This window comes from Sinocyclocheilus rhinocerous, unplaced genomic scaffold (assembly GCF_001515625.1).
Source record: "Sinocyclocheilus rhinocerous isolate Xijiao unplaced genomic scaffold, SAMN03320098_v1.1 scaffold293, whole genome shotgun sequence".
In the NCBI taxonomy this organism is placed as follows: Eukaryota; Metazoa; Chordata; class Actinopteri; order Cypriniformes; family Cyprinidae; genus Sinocyclocheilus; species Sinocyclocheilus rhinocerous.
In genome coordinates, this window is record NW_015643297.1 from 48,127 (window position 1) to 67,247 (window position 19,121).

At 36.8% G+C, this 19,121-nt stretch overlaps 1 protein-coding gene across 4 annotated transcripts in view; it reads left to right on the forward strand.

Moving 5' to 3' along the window:
- LOC107757293 (tight junction protein ZO-2-like) overlaps positions 1-19,121 on the forward strand; it is a 79,353-nt gene that overhangs the window by 16,098 nt on the left and 44,134 nt on the right. The window contains exons 1-2 of one of the 4 annotated variants that reach the window (XM_016574735.1): positions 9,757-9,775; positions 18,480-18,533. In XM_016574735.1, the coding sequence (XP_016430221.1) occupies positions 18,489-18,533 (45 nt within the window). In that variant the 5' untranslated portion in view covers positions 9,757-9,775; positions 18,480-18,488. Of the gene's footprint in view, positions 1-9,756; positions 9,776-9,874; positions 10,075-18,479; positions 18,534-19,121 lie in introns of those variants that run through there. The other 3 variants (XM_016574733.1, XM_016574737.1, XM_016574734.1) reach the window with 3 other exon arrangements.

The following is a 19,121-nucleotide window of genomic DNA, read 5'->3' on the forward strand; positions in this document are numbered from 1 at the left end:
GAGAGCGCGAGAGAGAGAGAGCGCGAGAAAGAGAGCGAGAGACAGAGAGCGCGAGCGAGAGAGAGAGAGACAGAGCGCGAGAGAGAGAGAGCGCGAGAGAGAGAGCGAGAGAGAGAGCGCGAGCGAGAGAGAGAGAGAGAGAGAGAGAGAGAGAGCGCGAGACATAGAGGACCTACAATAATGTACAGTATTTGAAAAATAATGTGTTTTTTGAACATTAAAGCATGTCAACATATTCTGTTACACCAAATACACAAAATAATGATCTTTAAAAAAGCATCATATGACCCCTTTAAGTATTGGTAGTAAATAACAAGTGGCATTATTCATTTAGAATTGCATTTTTCTTTGATAACACATTGATGTTTGGGCTTATTATATGTTGTTTGATGGTTTGTTTGGGGTTTCTTTGCTTGTTTTACCTTCAGCTGACTGAATAACAAGATTGCATGTATAACTTTACCAAACACAGAGAATCATAAACGGCAAATGTTTTGACAAACAAATTCTCTTTCTCTGCACAGCCTTTTTCCCCCATTTTTTTCCCCTTTGTTTTGCATTATTTTGAAGAGCTTTTCTTCTGGCATTAGCAAATGTTTTGCCACTTTGTAATGTATGGAAAACTCTGGAAATCCTGGCGGATTGTTTCAGTAACACATTGCCATTAAAAACAAGTGAGTGTCACATGGTATTCTGACTCCCTTATATGCAATTGTAACAGTATATAACAGTATAAAATTTATAACAGTATGCAATACGATCTGTTTAGTTTGATGACTGTGCTTGAGGGATTTAGTTATAACCAAACGTGATATAATGAAAACATCTGTAGAACTTGATTTCTGTAGTTTAGGTCTTTGATTAATGACTAAGAAGAGTCTGACACATACATGTTTGTGGAATGTAGGGTCGGGTCAGATGGGAAGTGGGTAAAATTAGTCTGTGCTCTAAACATGCCTGGGAGTTAGTCTCTTTGAATAGATGTTTGGGTGTGCGTCAAGCGTGGCTTCCTAATGACCTCTGTTTTCGGGATGAGCAAGCTTTGCACATCCTCTTTTCACTAACTCTGTCTTTATCTGCCCATCATAGTTAGACAACTATTGTTTTACTATCATTGTTTACAGTGCAAGCGTGACCTCTTTCTCAGTGCTGCGAGTTATTTTAGAAAAGGCTCCACAAATTATGCATCAGTGTAAAACCCATCATAATAAGATCACGTGAGCACTGGTTTACATGAACCCTCCAATCCCACGCCGAGACCATGGGAAACAAGCCGCTATTCTAGATTAGATGCCGCCTCGTTCCAGGGATGTAAAATCACAGTGGCAGAATAACTGGCGCCGCGCTCCGCACTTGTCCAGACATTTTCTTTTGAAAATTTTAGCGAGTAGCGTCAGATTGCACAGCAGGAATGCTCTTTATAAGGCGGTGAGGTTGGAAACCCTCACAGAAGACAACACTGTGACCTTCAGATCTCCTTACAGCATGTTCTTCAGTGTCAGAATGGTTGTGATGTTTGTGGCTTTTGGATATTTGGCATGCAGGGACGCTGAGATTGTGTCACCAGCAGCCTTCGCCATAACCCTGACCTGCCCTAAAAGTACCAGAGCTCCTTGAGCTTCTTGCCTCCTGTTCATCTCTGTTTCTATGAAATTCATCACTCGCATGATGATGCCTCTTGTTTAAGAATGCTTGTATATACTTGAGCGCTAGAGGTCAAAGTTAGGGTTGTGTGCAAAGGGTCTAATTCTTGTAAACTGAACAACTAACAGCTTAAATGAGCCCAATTTTTTAGTGCTAATTTTGAATACAGAAGTCTTTTAGTCAGGCCTCTTCAAAAGTACCAGTAGTGCCAAGTCGGTTTTATTTATTTAGTAATACTTGTATTAATGCAATCCAGGACAATGTTTTTATTAGGGTTATTTTAGTAATAATAAATATGCTATTATAATAAATGTTTTTATTTATTTATTTTTAACTTTAAATTTTCATTTAAATTTTACTTTTAGTAATTTTGTTATGTGGTTTTGTCATTTTTATTGTTTTAACTTAAATTTGTTTTATTACAGTTAGCTGTCTAACCTTTTTAATGATTTTTTCATAATATTTTTTTAACTTTGTTTTTCATCTGATAATTATGTTTTATGTCAACTGTATTTCAAATAACGAATACTATTTTATTATTAGTTAACAAGGACAACACTGCTCTTCAAGGCCCAATTATAGGCAAGGCTATGACTTTATTAATTGTTAGGGTGTGTTTAAACAACTGAATAAAAAGAGAATGAGATGATATATAGATAACTGTTGATTCAATTATTGGTGTTCATGCTATTTATTAATTTTTTGATTACCCTTACATCCTTCAACTGTGGTTCTACAATAACACAGGCTCTATACATTTTTGAAATATTGTTTAAATAAATGGGCAGCTGCATACTGAAGAACAAACAGTGCAGTTGTGAATGTCATTGTTGATCAGTGTAATATTGACTCGAAACAAACTCCATTCCAAATAGAGATTGACACTCACTGTTATGATGTGCAGAAAACGGAACACGCCGACCTCAAAATGACCCTCAGACTGATTATTGGATACACAAGCACATATGAACCCACAAATGTACTACATGAGAGACTTTAAACTTTTAAATTTCACTTTTGGCCCTTCACATTCATACCAGCACCCTGCAGGACACAACATGAGGATAGCAAGCACAGATAACAAACATTCGCGATAGGCGTTCAGCCCAGTTTCCACTTCTGCTCAGAGGCTTTAGCCTGGACTCAGATGAGCTACATGAGGACACGACTGATAAACGGCCAGGAGAAGCTTCCCCTGCATGGGCTGATCTGATTTACATTTTACCCACTTTACATGCTCTTTTTTTTCAATGTCCACCATTTAACATGCCAACAGCTGCATAGTAGGCAATTATCGAGTGTAGTGGAGTTGCTATTCTGAGATCTCTCTCTATATGTGTATGTGTGTGTGTGTATAATGTTTCAACATCCAATGCCAGAAACCTGTTCATGGTATCGTTTACATCACATAGCAGGAGTGTATGTGGCTAAGTGAGGTGTCATCCCTCGGAACACGGAGGCTGGGATGGCATCGGTAGCAGTTGTATTATTAGCTGAAGGAGTGGCGCTAGAAGAATTCGTCTCATCTCTTGTAGCCTTTTGGACGTGTTTTTGTGTCCAACACCCTTCAACCAGCCACTTGAAGAAATTCAATGTGATATACAGATGAGCCTGGGCCATCCACACATTTATCCCACACCATGGATTAAATGTGCCAGCCGTCTCCTGCCCTACTACAGAACACCGGATCCCTGTCTAAGATACACGCTGACCCTCTTTACAACCGTCAGTTAGATGTAGACAACGCTGTTAAAGCCTCATAACAGGATGGGAAATAGTTGGGCATCGGTTAGTTTTGTACTCTAGGTTGGCGGTGGAGGAAAATGTGGCAGCTGCTTGGTGAAACGGCATGATTTGTTTCTCTTTGAAGATGAAACGGTGCTTCAAATGAGTCGGAACAGAACAGGGTCATTTGATTTAGGACGCTGGAAGAGGATGTGTGCTTGGGTAATGCGCTTGTGTTTCTGTACTTTGATCTTGATTCATTGTCTAATAGAAGTGTCACTGGGAATTTGGACTTTCTGAAGTGTCTCTTAAGAACATGCCAAAGTATTCAGCCAGTTTTTCTATCAATTTTTTAAGCTTTACTTTGATGACGTTGAAGTAAAAATGCTGACACTTTTCCATAATTTCTGACTGCATGATTTTTTCATTTGTGGGGAACAGAACGGTTTAATATTTTAGAGTGGTTAGAGACAACTTTTAATAAGACATGAACATGGCGTATGTTTAATGCGTTAGTTTCTCAGAACAGTGCTGATTCACTTCATGTCAACTGATCCAACTCTTAATCAAGTTTTGAATTACATTTTGAGTTCAGGTTTTTTCATATCTTGTTTTGACGCATACACTGCTATTCAAAAGTTTGTGGGTCGGTTGTTTTTTAAAGGGGTGGTTCAGTGGTTTTTTTCTAGGCTTGATTGTGTTTATGGGGTGCAGTCTAACGTGTGTTAATGCTTCGTTTTTTAAAAACCGCATTATTTTTTACATAATTTACCTTTATTCCACACAGCTCTGTCCCTTCTCTGAGAAACGCGCTGATCAATTTCCTGCTATGAAGCCCCTCCCTCAGAAATAGGCGATGGGCTCTGATTGCTTAGCTAGCCCAGTGTGTTGTGATTGGCTAAACCGCCTCTAGTGTGCGTCTAAACGTCCCGCCCCACTCCTCAGTGGCGTGTGCTCCGGTTGTATTGTAAACAAAGGCGTCGTTAATGTCGCTTATCAGTTTGAGCCCGATTGAGAAGCAGAGGATATTATTGAAGAGGATCGTGCAGAACCTGTGCAAGCATACAGTACGGAAACTGCACTTTAATACAGTACGGAATTATACACTTATTTTCACATAGCTATGAGATAGGGCTGCACGATTAATTGAATGCGATTGTCATGCGCATTTTGTTAGTAATGCCGGTTCTGTATTCAGCAGGAAATCATCATCACGTGCTTTCAGATGGAGCAGAATTTACTACACAGACACACAGCCGTAGTTCACTGTGGTATTGAAGGTGGGAGAGAGCGCTGTACATTCACTCCCCCCACCTACAATCCCTGCCGGTACGAGACTCGAACCCACAACCTTTGGGTTACGAGTCCGACTCTCAAACCATTAGGCCACGACTTCCCCACATGTCGAAATAATTATAAATCGGGAACTTTGCATTCCCGATTTATAAATATACTTTATAATAATAAGAACTCAGATAAACCGTATATTGCCGTAGTCGTGTGTTTAAGCCCTACTATGAGAAGCGTTAAACATGGACGCGTTTAACGCTTCTCATAGCTATGTGAAAATAAGTGTATAATTGTAACAGTTCATAGTAACTTGTTGTAGTCCCTACCAGCCGTTTTTGTAGGCATTAAACTGCCAGAATTTTAAAAGACGATATTTCTGTTTGCATTGATCTTTCAGCTTCGTAACTATGCAGATATTGTTTATGCTCAAACAGCAAAGTTACACACTAACTAACGTTAAAAAAGTGAAATTACAATGAACCACCTCTTTTTTTAAAAAGTTTTAATGTCTTATGTTCACCTAGGCTGTGTTTATTTGATCAAAAATACAGAAAAATAGTGAAATATTACAACAATTTAAATGAACTTTTTCTATTTATGTATGTTTTAATATGTAATTCCTACTTATTCTTATTCCTATAATGGCAAAGCTGAATTTTCAGCATCATTCCTCCAGTCTTCAGTGTCACATGATCGTTTAGAAATCATTCCAATATGCTGATTTTGAAAACATTTTTCATTATTGTTAATGTTGAAAACAGTTGTGCTGCTTAATATTTTTGTGGAAACTGGAATACATTTTTTTTCAGGATTATTTGATTAATAGAAAGCTCAAAAGAACGGCATTTATTTGATAGAGAATTCTTTTGTAACATTATAAATGTCTTTACTGTCACTAAATGCATTCTTGCTGAATAAAAGTATTCATTTCTTTTAAAAAATCGTACTAATCTCAAACTTCTGAACGGCAGTGCTAACTGGTTTTTGCTCTAGATGAATGCTTTTAGATTTATCACAATGTGCTATAACTGTTTTAAGCATTAATTGTAAAATTCATTTGTTATGGGCTGTTAGGTGCTAAAATAGGAAGTGTCTTTTATTTAAGGAAACATGCAGAAAGGGGGAAATGTTTTATTACAAGAGGAACCATATGGAAAGTGACAATGAATTTCAAGGAGACTCTTAATCATGTGCTAACAGTCTGCTCACAGCTCGAGCAGAATTCTCTTTGAATTCACAGAGGAACGCAGGCTGTTTCTCTGAGCTTGGTATATGTCATGGTATATGCAGAGGACTGTGTGTGTGGTGTTGAAAAAAGTATTTGTTAAATTGCAAGGTAGAAATCGTGAAGGGCATTTGCAGCCATTTACATCGTGATTTATCTTCATTTTTTTAACCACACATGAAATGTTTTGCTGCCTGACAGATATCGCTGAAATATGTGTCTTTACAAATCACACTCGTCTCTGTGACAGCATTATAGAGTCTAATACAGCCTCTGTTTGTCATTTGGGATGCTAACATTGGATTGGCTGAAATATCTTTGGAGGCGGGGTTTTGTAGAGAAGCTGTGTTGTTTAAGGGTGTGATGGGAAGCTGAAATTATTGATTTGAATGGCTGAAAACAGCAACTTCTTCTTAAAATGTCATTTAAGAATCTTTGATGCTTTATCAGATATCTTTATAGCAATTGATTTTACTTGTTTTTTTTAAATAATTTTATTACGTTTTATATTACATTTTTTAAATACCACAACAACTAGATTATATTGATTTGAACGGCTCCAACAAACTGTGTTTGTACATGAATTTCGAATTGTAATTCTGCAGGTTTTTTTTTTTTGTAGTCTTTATCTTTTAGAAATAAATATTACTGCTATCGGTACTTATTTTCACCAGAGTATTTATTTTTCCAAAAGACACACTGATTTCTGTATTACATTTTTCAGCGTCACTCTCAAGAGATTCTTGTTCAAGAATCTAGATTATAAAGACTTTCTTTCTCCATCCATTGTTGGAGTTGTTTTCTGAGACAGTTAGTGCTTTATTTTGGAGGACTGCCTGTCTAGTGGAGCAAACAAAGAGCATCAGTCTGTGGATGTCTGTCCCTGTGCTGCACTTTTTGGTCACATGTTAAATTGGTGTCTGTTTTAGTGTCAGTACTGAATAATAGAAATCACACACTTATATCATGTGTGTCATGGAACAGCTTGTGAATACACATTGTTGCTGTTATTATAAGACATTATGACATTCCTGTAGTGCTAACAACACCAAGGTAATGGGATTGAAATAAATGAACGTATAGGTAATGTTCAGTGTTCGTTGCATTTGATCAAATTGATCAAATGTAAGTGTAATTATATTGTGTAACAACTATTTTCATAATCGATTAATATGTTGATTATTCCTTCAGTTAATCAGATATTTGACATCTAGCCATAAAAACAATGTGCAAGTACAAATGTAAAAGTTATAATGTAGTGGTTGATTTAAAAATCAGAGATACACTGTAAATTAAAAAAAAAACTTTTTATTGAATAATCATTAAATTGTATTTTACACTAAAATTCAAATGTTTGCGATCAGTAAATTTTTTTTAAAGTCCCCCTGTGGTCAAATATTTCATCCCTTAAAACTTATCTTTGATCATCAAAATGACATATTTAAATGTTTTTTCTTGTGAAAATAATTTTCTCATGCCTTAAAATATGTTTCGGTTTTCACCTAATCAAGATCTTCTCCGCATTATTTCTCTAATATTTTCAATGCATAACACAGCAGTTGCGCATCTCGTGGGCTAGACTAACAAAACATTAAAATGCAACAACGTCACTTACATCATTATCACCGCATCTCGTGCGCCACTGATGACGCCCCCTGACGCACTCCTAACATTTAAATGCAAATGTTTATTTTAAATTAGACTTTTTTTTCTATTTTATACAACAGATTTATTCACAGTGTCCTCATCACAGGCAGGCACAGCACAGCACTCAATTCAGCATGTGTTCTTGTTTGTGTGTGCTGTCTGTGTCACTCATAGCACGTGCCTATATCGTGCACTATATCGAACATTTTTTATATCGTTATCGAAGAAGGTGTACCGTCGATAAATCTCGATACCGTTTTATCGCCCAGGCCTACTTTAAAGAAACTAATATTTTCATTCAGTAAGGATGCATTAAACTTAACAAAATGTTTATGTCAAAAGATTTTTATTTCAAATATATGTACTTTTGAACATTCTATTAATCAAAAATACTGAAAACAATTGAGGTTTTTATAAAAATATTAAGCAGCACAACTGTTTTTAACATTGATAATATTTTTTCTATTTTATACAACAGATTTATTCACAGTGTCCTCATCACAGGCAGGCACAGCACAGCACTCAATTCAGCATGTGTTCTTGTTTGTGTGTGCTGTCTGTGTCACTCATAGCACGTGCCTATATCGTGCACTATATCGAACATTTTTTATATCGTTATCGAAGAAGGTGTACCGTCGATAAATCTCGATACCGTTTTATCGCCCAGGCCTACTTTAAAGAAACTAATATTTTCATTCAGTAAGGATGCATTAAACTTAACAAAATTTTTATGTCAAAAGATTTTTATTTCAAATATATGTACTTTTGAACATTCTATTAATCAAAAATACTGAAAACAATTGAGGTTTTTATAAAAATATTAAGCAGCACAACTGTTTTTAACATTGATAATAAGACATATTTGTTGCAAATCAGCATATTAGAATGATTTCAGTAGGGCTGGGACAATAAATCGATGCATCGCGAATCGAGAAATGATTCTGCATCGATTCTGAGATTTTTCGAAGGCATCAAATAAGAAAACAGCTTTTTTAATCATAATAATATTTCAACGTTGAATATTTCAACGAAATTGTATCAGTAACTGAAATGAAGATCTTATGGGTCAGGTCAAGCATATTAGAGTGTGTTTTAGCTGCTAGGTGCATCAGCGGGTCGTCATCATCTTATAAGGTACTCCTTAAGGACTAGGGGTCATGCTAATATGGACAGTGACGGCAAGAGATTGTTAATGGCCGTAAAACCTTCTAATCTTCTTTTCACTGCTATCAGAGATAGTGTTGTGAGTGCCTGGTTTATGACCCATGATCTCTTATTGTCTTATGTTTACAAATTCAGCTGTCTCTTTCAGGTTTGAGTGAGATCAAGCCTACATCATTAAGAGAATGCTGGGAAATAGATTAGATCAAAAAGGGGGAGTTTTCACAATTTCCTCATTTAGTCAGTCTCGTTTCTGCCTCCATAGGTGCTTAATTCAGTAAACAAGGAAGTGCTTAATCTCCCAGCTGAACGTTTTCTTCCTGAAATGTATTGTAATGTAAGAAGGAATAGGCCTAATCAATATTTTTACAGAGAGGTTTTGGGTTTGTATCCCATTTAGAACATTCCTGATCTAAATGCAATAAGCCATATTTTGTTTTGAGACATAAATAGTAGTAATGCACTGAAAATATTCGGCTGAAAATAATAAATAATTATAATAATAATTAAGTGTATATAAAAATTTGCCTTAAATGTTTATTTACAGCAAGTTTCTTTGAGTGTTGATTATTACATACTTTTTTTTTAAATAATTGATTATTTATTAAACTATTTTTAGTTTTGGTTTTCGGCTAAATGAAAACTATAATTTCAGTTTAAAAAAATGCATCACTGATAAATAGATAACACTAAAATACTTATATGCTATGAATACATATGCAAGTGGAAGCTACCCTGCTAAAGCGTTTTTAAAAATGCTGCAAAGTTTCCTCAGCGGTGCGCAATGTTGAAATATTAAAGTGAACGCTGTTGTCCTGCGGATCGCTGCAGTCTCTTGGGATTTCTTGAGAGTGTGTGTGTGTGCATAAGTTAATATTGTATACACTCCGTCTGTACACACACAAATATGTAGGTATTGATCTGTGTGTGTGTGTAAATGTAGGCCAGTTGTGTATTAGGATTACATAAGAAGAGAACCGGCAGAATCATAGTGAGAGAACGAGAGATAGCGCAGACATGAAGACGGTACTGTGCCGAAAGTGGGCACGCGCTGTGCAGTCGTTCAGGACTCGCCGTGGCTCCGTGAGTCTTATTTATAGTCCCTCTCTCTCTCTCTCTCTCTCTCTCTCTTCTTCTCCCTCTCTCCGGGCGCCTAATCTTCTCCGCCTCAGAGCTTAATTAGATTGGAGGTTGGGTGGCCATGGGGAGAGATGAGTGTGAACTGGCTCCCCTTTGGTTGCTGCGTGCGCCTGCAGAGAGCCCAGAGATGGAGGCGGCGCGGAGGGGCTCGAATCGAGGTGCGGGGGGAGACCGAGGAGCTAAGGAACAGCTTCATCATCTTCTTCTCACCCAGGCATGCGTCATGCCTGCTCAGACTGCTGGTGGGGATGGAAAAAAAGGCACTCGCGGTGGCTTGATCCTCCAGGGATAAACCCTTTTATCAGCTGCCACCTTAGAGAGAAGATTGTCGTGTTTCTACCCCCCTTTCCTAGACCCCGCAGTAGGCTCGATTTGTACGGAGTTGGTTTGTATCGCGTTAGTGGGCGTGTTTTGTGATTGTGTGCAAAGTTTTGTGACGTGTCGTGTTGTATGCCAGCGAAGCGTTTGGGTTTGTGGATTGTTTGTGCTTGGGGAGATTTGTGGTTTTGTGTTGCGTCAGTCTGATGTTGCTTGTTGAAATAAAACTTTGCGAACTAATGATAATGAGCGGAACGCAAACCGCAGATTAAATGTTTGAACGAAGCATCCTGGTTGGTGTGCGTGAGCCGGTAATGCAGGTGTGTGCGTGTGGACTTCACTGGCTCCTGTCGCATAGCGTAGCTTTTACTGGCAGTGGCTGCATTGCCTCTGTTGATCCATCTGCCGTGCTGTTTAAACTCTTTCTCTGTCTGGGGTTTCTGCTTCGGTCATTACCGTGTGAGGCAGAGGGGAGCAGGTGTTTGGGTCTCTGTATCCCTCAGGTGTGAGGAGTATTTTTAGAGTGACTGGCAAAGTGGTGTTTGTGGATTGATGTGTATGAGTGCGTGTGCTTGGGCTGGCCGATGTATTGAGTATATTCACAGTGATTTAGCAATGAAGTTAAGATAGATCGCAATTATTTTATTGCATTTTTCATTAAGTGGACTAAAGTCATTAGACTAATTTCACAATCCCTCTTTAATTATTAAGACAGATGTCTCATTAGCATCTCTGTTCTTAAACTCTTTTAAACTTAAGTTGCAAAATTGGCAATAGAGTAAGTTATTTTTTGTGAATCTGTTCAAACTGTTTAAATCAGTTCAAAACCGTGTTAATTTTGACAGGCATTTTAGATTTAGTCTTAGTCTTTATCTTGAGACGAAAATGCTTAATAGTCTTAGTCACATTTTAGTCATTTGAGTCTTTCATAGTTTTAGTCGACGAAAAGTCATTGCATTTTTGTCAACTTTTAGTCATTACTTTTAGTCGTTACTTTTAGTCAAAATGCAGTTACCAACATTTATTTTGGTTGCTATTTTATATGTGGTCTTCAAACAAAAATGATTGAGTCAATAAGTCATTAATTCTTCTCTCTTTAGACCAAATCAATTAAACTATAATTTTTGGAAAAAAAGCAGAATTAAGACAATGAGACAATATGAAAGAGATACAAATTAAACTCATTTTTCAGATACAGTATGTTTACTTATATTTATTTAACATCTTTTGTTGGTTAACATTAATGACACGGATCCGCCTATCCCGCCTTCTCTAAATCGACAACGAATTGTGACTCCCGGGAAAAACGGGACGACTGGTCACCTTATCCCTACCCCTTTGGATGCTGAGGCCATTGCTTCAGATCGCTAGTTCACATTTTGGTAGCCTCTCCATCCACTGCGGCTGCCATACTGAGACTAGATATGCAAATGCCCCTTATCCGATTGCAATCCAATGACAGGGATGCACAATTTGAAGGACAAGACAGTAGCCTATAGGATGTATTTTGAATGTCCGGTAGTCCTCAAATAACATTATAGTCCCATCTCGTCTTGTTAACGAAGACGCGGCATAAATTTCGTCATAGTTTTTATCATCAGATATTAGTTTTAGCTCGTTAACGAATATTTTTCGCCGTCGTCTTCGTTGACGAAATTAACACTGGTTCAAAACCGCAATGATTTATTTGTGCCATGACTTAGTGCTCATATATTTAAATATTTTTTATGTTTTTTTTTTTGGTAAAATAGGCTACATGTAAACATTAGGGGTGGGAATCTTTAGGCACTTCACGATCCGATCCGATTCCAATTCTGGGAGTCACGATCCGATTCCAAAACGATTCTTGATCTACATTTTTTTCCTAATTAATTCTTCTGCTGTGCAAATACATCTTTACAACTTTACATTTTAACCAAAATGGCAGTTTCAATGCTTTTTGTTTATAGTTGGAATCTCTGTAAGTCAGTACTGCCATCTTAAAAATAAGGGTGTGAATCTTCACTGGTTAAACGATTCAATTAAATTACGATTATCATGTCAACGATTCGATTCAATTCAATATCACGATGCGTCACATTCTCAATTTTCAATATTACTGCGCATGGCTACGTTTCCATATACATTTTATATCAAATTTATTTTGTGCAAATTTTACTTAATTTTTTTAAATTAAATTATATAAGCAGGCTACTTTTTAAAATAATTATTTTAAAAATAAGTGTTCTTTAAGTAGGCTATCTGAAAGTTTACAGACAATCATAGTTATGGGTTTTTCTTTTTTCCTCAGCATTATTAAATTTTTTTTTTTACAGAACATATAACGCAGATAAAATGCTTGAAATGGTGTAATTACTTAGTTTGTCCAGCAGAGCGTGCTCCATTGTTTGCTACTGGCGACCTGGATGAAACGCTTTAATATGGAAAACCATTGAAACTTTGAACGCCCATATCTCCGTAAAGGCGTGGCGAATCTGCACCAAATTCAGGGGATCCCTTCAGCTGGAGGAACCCTCTCGAACGCGAATTGAGTGTATGTCTCGAGGCCCTCTTTCGAATGAGTCGATAGCCCCCGGGGTTCGGGAGTTACGGGTGGTTAAATTTGCGAGATATTTAGTGAACTTCTTGTTGCTCATTTCATAGCACAAAGTTCAAACACGTCAACATTAGTGACAGACAGATATATCGTCCAGGCCGATTAATTGACCAATTTGATATTACTGACCTGATCATGATCATGCTGGATTAGGTGATTTACAGATGTTTTTTTTTTTTCATTCTTTTGTCAAAAATTTACCATTAGCTTTGTCAAATAAATAATACAATTACAATTTTGTAAATGTTGCATTTGTCATCATTAAGTTTTATAAGTATTATAATTGATCACCCTGCTTTATTGATATCAGCTATTAAAAAAACCCATAGTGGTTGACCGCTAATAAATATCAACCAGGACTTCCCTATCATATGGAGGGGTGTTTTTACTATACAGTTTTGCCTTTGTTTTTGCTCAGGTGTTCTGTTGACAAGTGTAGCGGCTGATTTACTGCTCCAGTGGGTATGTGGGTGTAGTGTGTGTGTGTGTGTGTGTGTGTGTATGTATGCATCACATACCCTCCTCTTTGTCACACGTCTAACCTGTTGTATCTGCTTGTGTGGACAGGCTGTTCAGACATGTTAGCGTGACGGGCTGCGGTCTGCAGGTTGAGTTTACATGCTGTCCCGGTGGCTCTGCTCTCTCAGGTCTGTTTGGTGTAGAGGGCTTCATGCTGATGGGCCTGTCGACAGGAAACACTGTTGCAGAAACATCTCAGCTTATTGGGACCAGCAGGGTCCTCCTCACAGGCTGCTCTCAGGGTCCTGTTCCTCTGAGACCGAGCCAAGCCAGAGAGAGATGAGAGTCTTGACCTTGTTGTGAGGAGTTTATTAAATAAGACTGGAGAAAGAGATGGATTTTTTTTAGGTTAGTTCTCAGGAGGGATGGGTGTTGGTTTCCAGCAGAGATGTCTTAAGTATTGCAGTCAGAATGTTCTTTCAGTGACAGCTCTTTCAGTGTTTATTTAAAACAAAACATTTTCCCTGAAAGTTTAAAGTAGAATAGTTTGCAAGAGTACAATTATAAAGACTTTGGCGCTGTGAAAGGACCCGTTTAATGTCAAAGACAACTTCTGTATTCCCATTTAGCCACATGTTAGCAACCACCTTTTTCAAGACAAGTAAATGCTTTTAAAAATCTCAAGGGGGTATTACTGATGTATTTTATGTTGTAAAATAAAACATGAAAATATCTTGAGCTTGTGTTCACCACAGACCTTACTTCAAGGTATAGCTCACCCAAAAATGAAAAGTACCCCATGATTTACTCACTCTGAAGCCATCCTAGGTGTATATGACTTTCTTCTTTCAGACTAATACTAGTGAATGGGTGTTATTTTTCAATAGTCCAAATGAAGTCCAATAAACTGCGTCAATCCATCATAAAAAGTGTCCCACACAGTTCCAGGGGGTGAATAAAGGCCTCCTGAAGCGAATTGATGCGTTTTTGTTAGAAAAATATAAATTTTTAAAACTTTATAAACCATAATCTCTAGCTTTGGCTAACTGTCGTACGCACGTACATGAGAGAGTCGCGTTTATTCAGAAGGCCTTTATTCATCCCCCGGAGCCATGTGGGACACTTTTTATGATAGACGGATGCGCTTTATTGGACTTCTTTTGGACTATTAAAAATAACACCCATTCACTGTCATTATAAAGCTTGGAAGAGCCAGGACATTTTTTTATTATAGCTCTGATTGGATTCGTCTGAAAGAAGAAAGTCATATACACCTAGGATGGCTTGAGGGTGAGTAAATGATGGGATAATTTTCATTTTTGGGTGAACTATCCCTTTCAGGCATTGAAACAAAAACCCATTCAAAAAAACATTGATTTCAGGACGACAGACCTGGAAGTGCTAAAATGCACTCGTTTATGGTTTTGGCCTACATGAATACTTCATCCTTGCAGTACTCTATAGGGATGGGGTCATAAAAACAGCCCATACGATTACATTCCTCTAAATAACTCCTCTGAAGCCATGCGATAGCACAATATGAAACTGAAATGTAAAAAAAAAAGTTTTGTTTGCTGAAAACCTTCCCCACCTTCATAGCTCTTTAATCCTGTCATGTGAGTTCAGATAAGTTTTGACGTCAGTGACGTCATTGACATCAAACCCGATGGTGAAGAAAGAAAAATATGGGTTTGGAACAACATGAGGGTGAATTTTAATTTTTGGGCTAAAGTCTAGTTTGACCGACGAACGGAGCTCAAGCGTCAGTGAGGTTTGCTTGTGGACAGCGCAGAATCTGAACCCTTCAGAGCGAAGCCTGCTGCCAAAAATAATGTTCAGGACCTCTACAATAATCTCAATCAAACGGAGTGGTCCTGACTGAACTGTTAGTTAATGCTCATATGCTCATAAATGCATTTTTGTTTATTAACTTGCTCAGGCAAACTAGATTAAGAGAAAATGCTCATAATTGTTGTTCATTTTAACATTTGGAAAGTCCCCAGGGACATTCCTGTGGCATTCTTTGATTTATGAAGCGAGCAGCTATGTAATTTTCCATTTAGCTATGAAACTTTCCATCATTTTTCCAAAACAAGGAGGTGAGTGCTTTGTAGAAGCAGTCTGAACTGCCTTCAAATGATGCAGCATCTTTAGCTCTCTCGCTATCGGTCTTTCTCATCACCATCTTATGAACAATATCTCCACTAGCCACCCACAGAAAACAGCCCAGCACAGGAGGAGAGGAGGAGAGCTGTCTTAGCTTATCAGCGTCAGGCCCTTTATTCACTTTATCTCTGTGGATTAGTTTTATTTGCTGCATAGGGCACTCTCTGAGTGCTTGTGGAGAGCCAAACAAATGCACATGTCCACACTAATTGTATGCTTCCATAGTAGTTTGAGGGCAGATATCTACAGGCACAATCCTCCAATTAGAGCCGCACGCCAACGGGGATGAGAGGAAGTGTGTGTTTGTAAGGAAAAGCTAAAGGGAAGTACAGAAAAGGAAAAACAAATGTATATTTAAGTTGCACATCAACCGTTTTCTTCAGAGTGATGTTATACCTGATCTGTGGTGTGATTGGACAGCCCTGGTTCTTTAAAAGAACAGTATCACCAGAAAACATATAATTAAGTTGAATTAATTACCAAATTAATAAATAATTACGAATTATGCAACTGCTATACATATATCAAACCATACTCATACATATTAAAGGCTCAATAAACTCACGGCAGTTTGTTCTTTGATTTCTTGTTAAGTAAATTGGGGCCTTAAGTGACATGTTCTATATAGCAAATGTCAACTGCTTGATTGTTATATCATCAAAAAATGTAAACTGGATTATTATTCAGCGATATATTAAAAATACATCCTACTTTAACTGCATACATGCAGCATACTTACTTAAAGCAGTAAACACTATAAAGCAAATCTCGGCTATATATTGTCGCAAAAATTTAAACTGTATTATCACACAGCGATATGTTATATCCACCTTTATTTGCATACATATATAATACACGCATCTAAAGCGATAGACTATATAGCAAATCACAACTGCCTGATTTTTTGATTTCATCGCAAAACATAACTTTATTAGCACCCAACTCTTTATAGAGTTGGATATACAAGTATGTCAAACTTTACAGTAAACATACAGTATTACTGTGTAGGGCGATATATACCATATAGGGATATGCCGGTATCAAATTTTCATGTTGCGGTTAATTGCTAATGCTTTTATTACGGTGTACGGTATTATCACGATATTGAAATTAAGTTAAAAAAAAAGTGCTGTCATAATACAGGATAACAGGTTTACTAACTTTTTTCTTATAACAAAAATAACTGAACATTTAAATGCAATAAAGCAATACAGAAAAATGTATAAAGTTAAAAGTTTTACACAGATTAAAGTGCAAAAGAACTATAAAGACCAATAGGTATCACTTTACAATAAGACCTCATTAGTTAACCTTAGTTAATGCATTAACATTCACAATGAGCAATAGCTACATTTGCTACAGAAGTTATTAATCCTTGTTTAAAAAATACAAGTCTTAGTTCATGCTAGCTCATTAAATAACACAGTTGCAACTTTAGATTGCATATTAATTACCGTGATATATCGCATTACCGAATATCGGCACAAGTCTAATACCATATATCATATCTCGACTGCTTGATTGCTTGTATCTTTGCAAAATGTGAATTATACTATCGCCCTGCTCCACACTGCTAAATGTGACTATATGGCATGAAGATATTCAAATATATGACCCTGGACCACAAAACCAGTCTTAAGTCGCTGGGGGCCGGTTGTTTATATGTGTCCTAAAGAGGGATATGCAGACCCTGGTGTCGTGTTTAAGGACATTGACTTGCATGGAGCTGTGAGTTGACATGGATTCAGTCCTCATATGTCTTTATTATTCTTAAGAATAAAAAATTTTACTTTCACCCTTGTGAGCTGTGGAAATGACAGGCCCATCCTTCATACACACTCTTCTGCCGTATGTGGTAGACCCTCAGTTTGATGCAGTGATGTAATGAGTCGTACCGAATAATGAGGCGCTCACAGGTATTTCTGGATGATACCATATAGCCGGGGAGGGTCTTCATTTATTGATTATTGACTAATATTCATTTTCATAATCTCATTTTAAGGAATATACTGGGTTATTTACAACTTTATGGTGAAGTGTGTACAATAAAATAACGTGATAAAAATAAAATGTACACTACTGTTCAAAAGTTTGGGGTTGGATAGATTTTTAAATGTTTTTGAATGCGTCTTGGGCACAAGAAAGCTGTATTTATTTGATCAAAAATACAGTAAAAACAGTAATATTATTATTTTTCCAGTTTAAAATATTGTAAAATATTTTCCTTCAGAAATCATTCTAATATGCTGATTTGCTGCTCAAGAAACATTTCTTATTATTGTGTTGGTTAATATTTTCGTGGAAATTGTGATACATTTTTTCAGGATTTTTTGATTAAATATAAAAGTCAAAAGAACAGCCTTTAAAAAAAAAAAAAAAAGGAAATATTTGTAACATTATAAACGTCTTTACGCATCAATTTAATGCATCCTTGCCGAGTAAAAATATTGAGTTCTTTAATAAAAAAATGTACTGACCCCAAAAGTTTGATAGGTAGTGTGAAAATAAAAACATAAAAAAATAAAATAAGTAATTAAAATTAAAAAAAGATATATTTTTAATATATTAATATATTAAAATATATTAATATATTTAATATATGTTTCCCGTTTGCTTTTGCTGGCCCAAACTGGACTGGTCGGGATGCTTGAACAAACAGCAATATTTTGAAGCTCCACATGAAGCTGGAATATACTAAAGTATTTTAACCCTAAAAATGACACACTTCACCTTTAAACTGTATCGATAGAATCTGTGGTATGCTGTTGATTAGATAAAATTACAGAAAGTAATTTTGACTTCAGTTTGACCTCAGTTTGTAAAAAAACAATGAAGTGGGTTTATTATTCTAGGAGGAGGAACTGCTGATTATGTGTGTCCAATGTAATTGCCACAGATGCTGTCATGCTTAAGTTGTACTTGACCAGGAATATTCCATTAATGTTATGTGTGCATCCATGTAATTATGAAATAATTAGTTCAGGACACTTCATTTAGGACCAATTTGTGTATGAGCCACTCAACCCTGCATGTCACTCCACACAGCATACTGACATTAGTGACGCCTGACTGGTGATTAATGATGGTTTCTTTCTCTTTTCTACGCAGAGCTCAGGAATGGAGGAGACGGTTTGGGAGCAGTACACTGTGACTTTACAGCGGGTATGAAACTCTTTTACATGAACTCAAACTAGCTCACTCAATGCAGGTTTAGGAGTTGCATGTTTACTCGGGCTAAACGCCGGCCTCTCTAACACACAACATTATCTGAAACTCACCATCACTGATGTGCTGGATCTAGGAGAATATAATCTTTATGATTATGATTATATCTAAATATTAACACTGACCATGGTTACATCCACATTTGGTTTAGACTTTACTCTGAAGAAGGTTGTTTACTTGTTTATTCCAGTGTACACTATTGTTCAAAAGTTTGGAGTATGAAAGACGTCTTAAATGCTCAAAAAGTCAGCATTTATTTGATCAGAAATACAGTAAATACAAAATATTAATTTGTTCAATATTATTACAGTTTTAAAAATGTGAAAATTTGATGTTTATCTGCTTACCCCCAGGGCATCCAAGATGTAGGTGACTTTGTTTCTTCAGGAGAACACAAACGGGAGATTTTTAACTCAAACCGTTGCAGTCTGTCAGTCCTATAATGTCAGTGGATGGGAATCACGGCTTTGAGAGTCATAAAACATACACAAACAAAACCAAATGAAACCCTGCGGCTCGTGACGA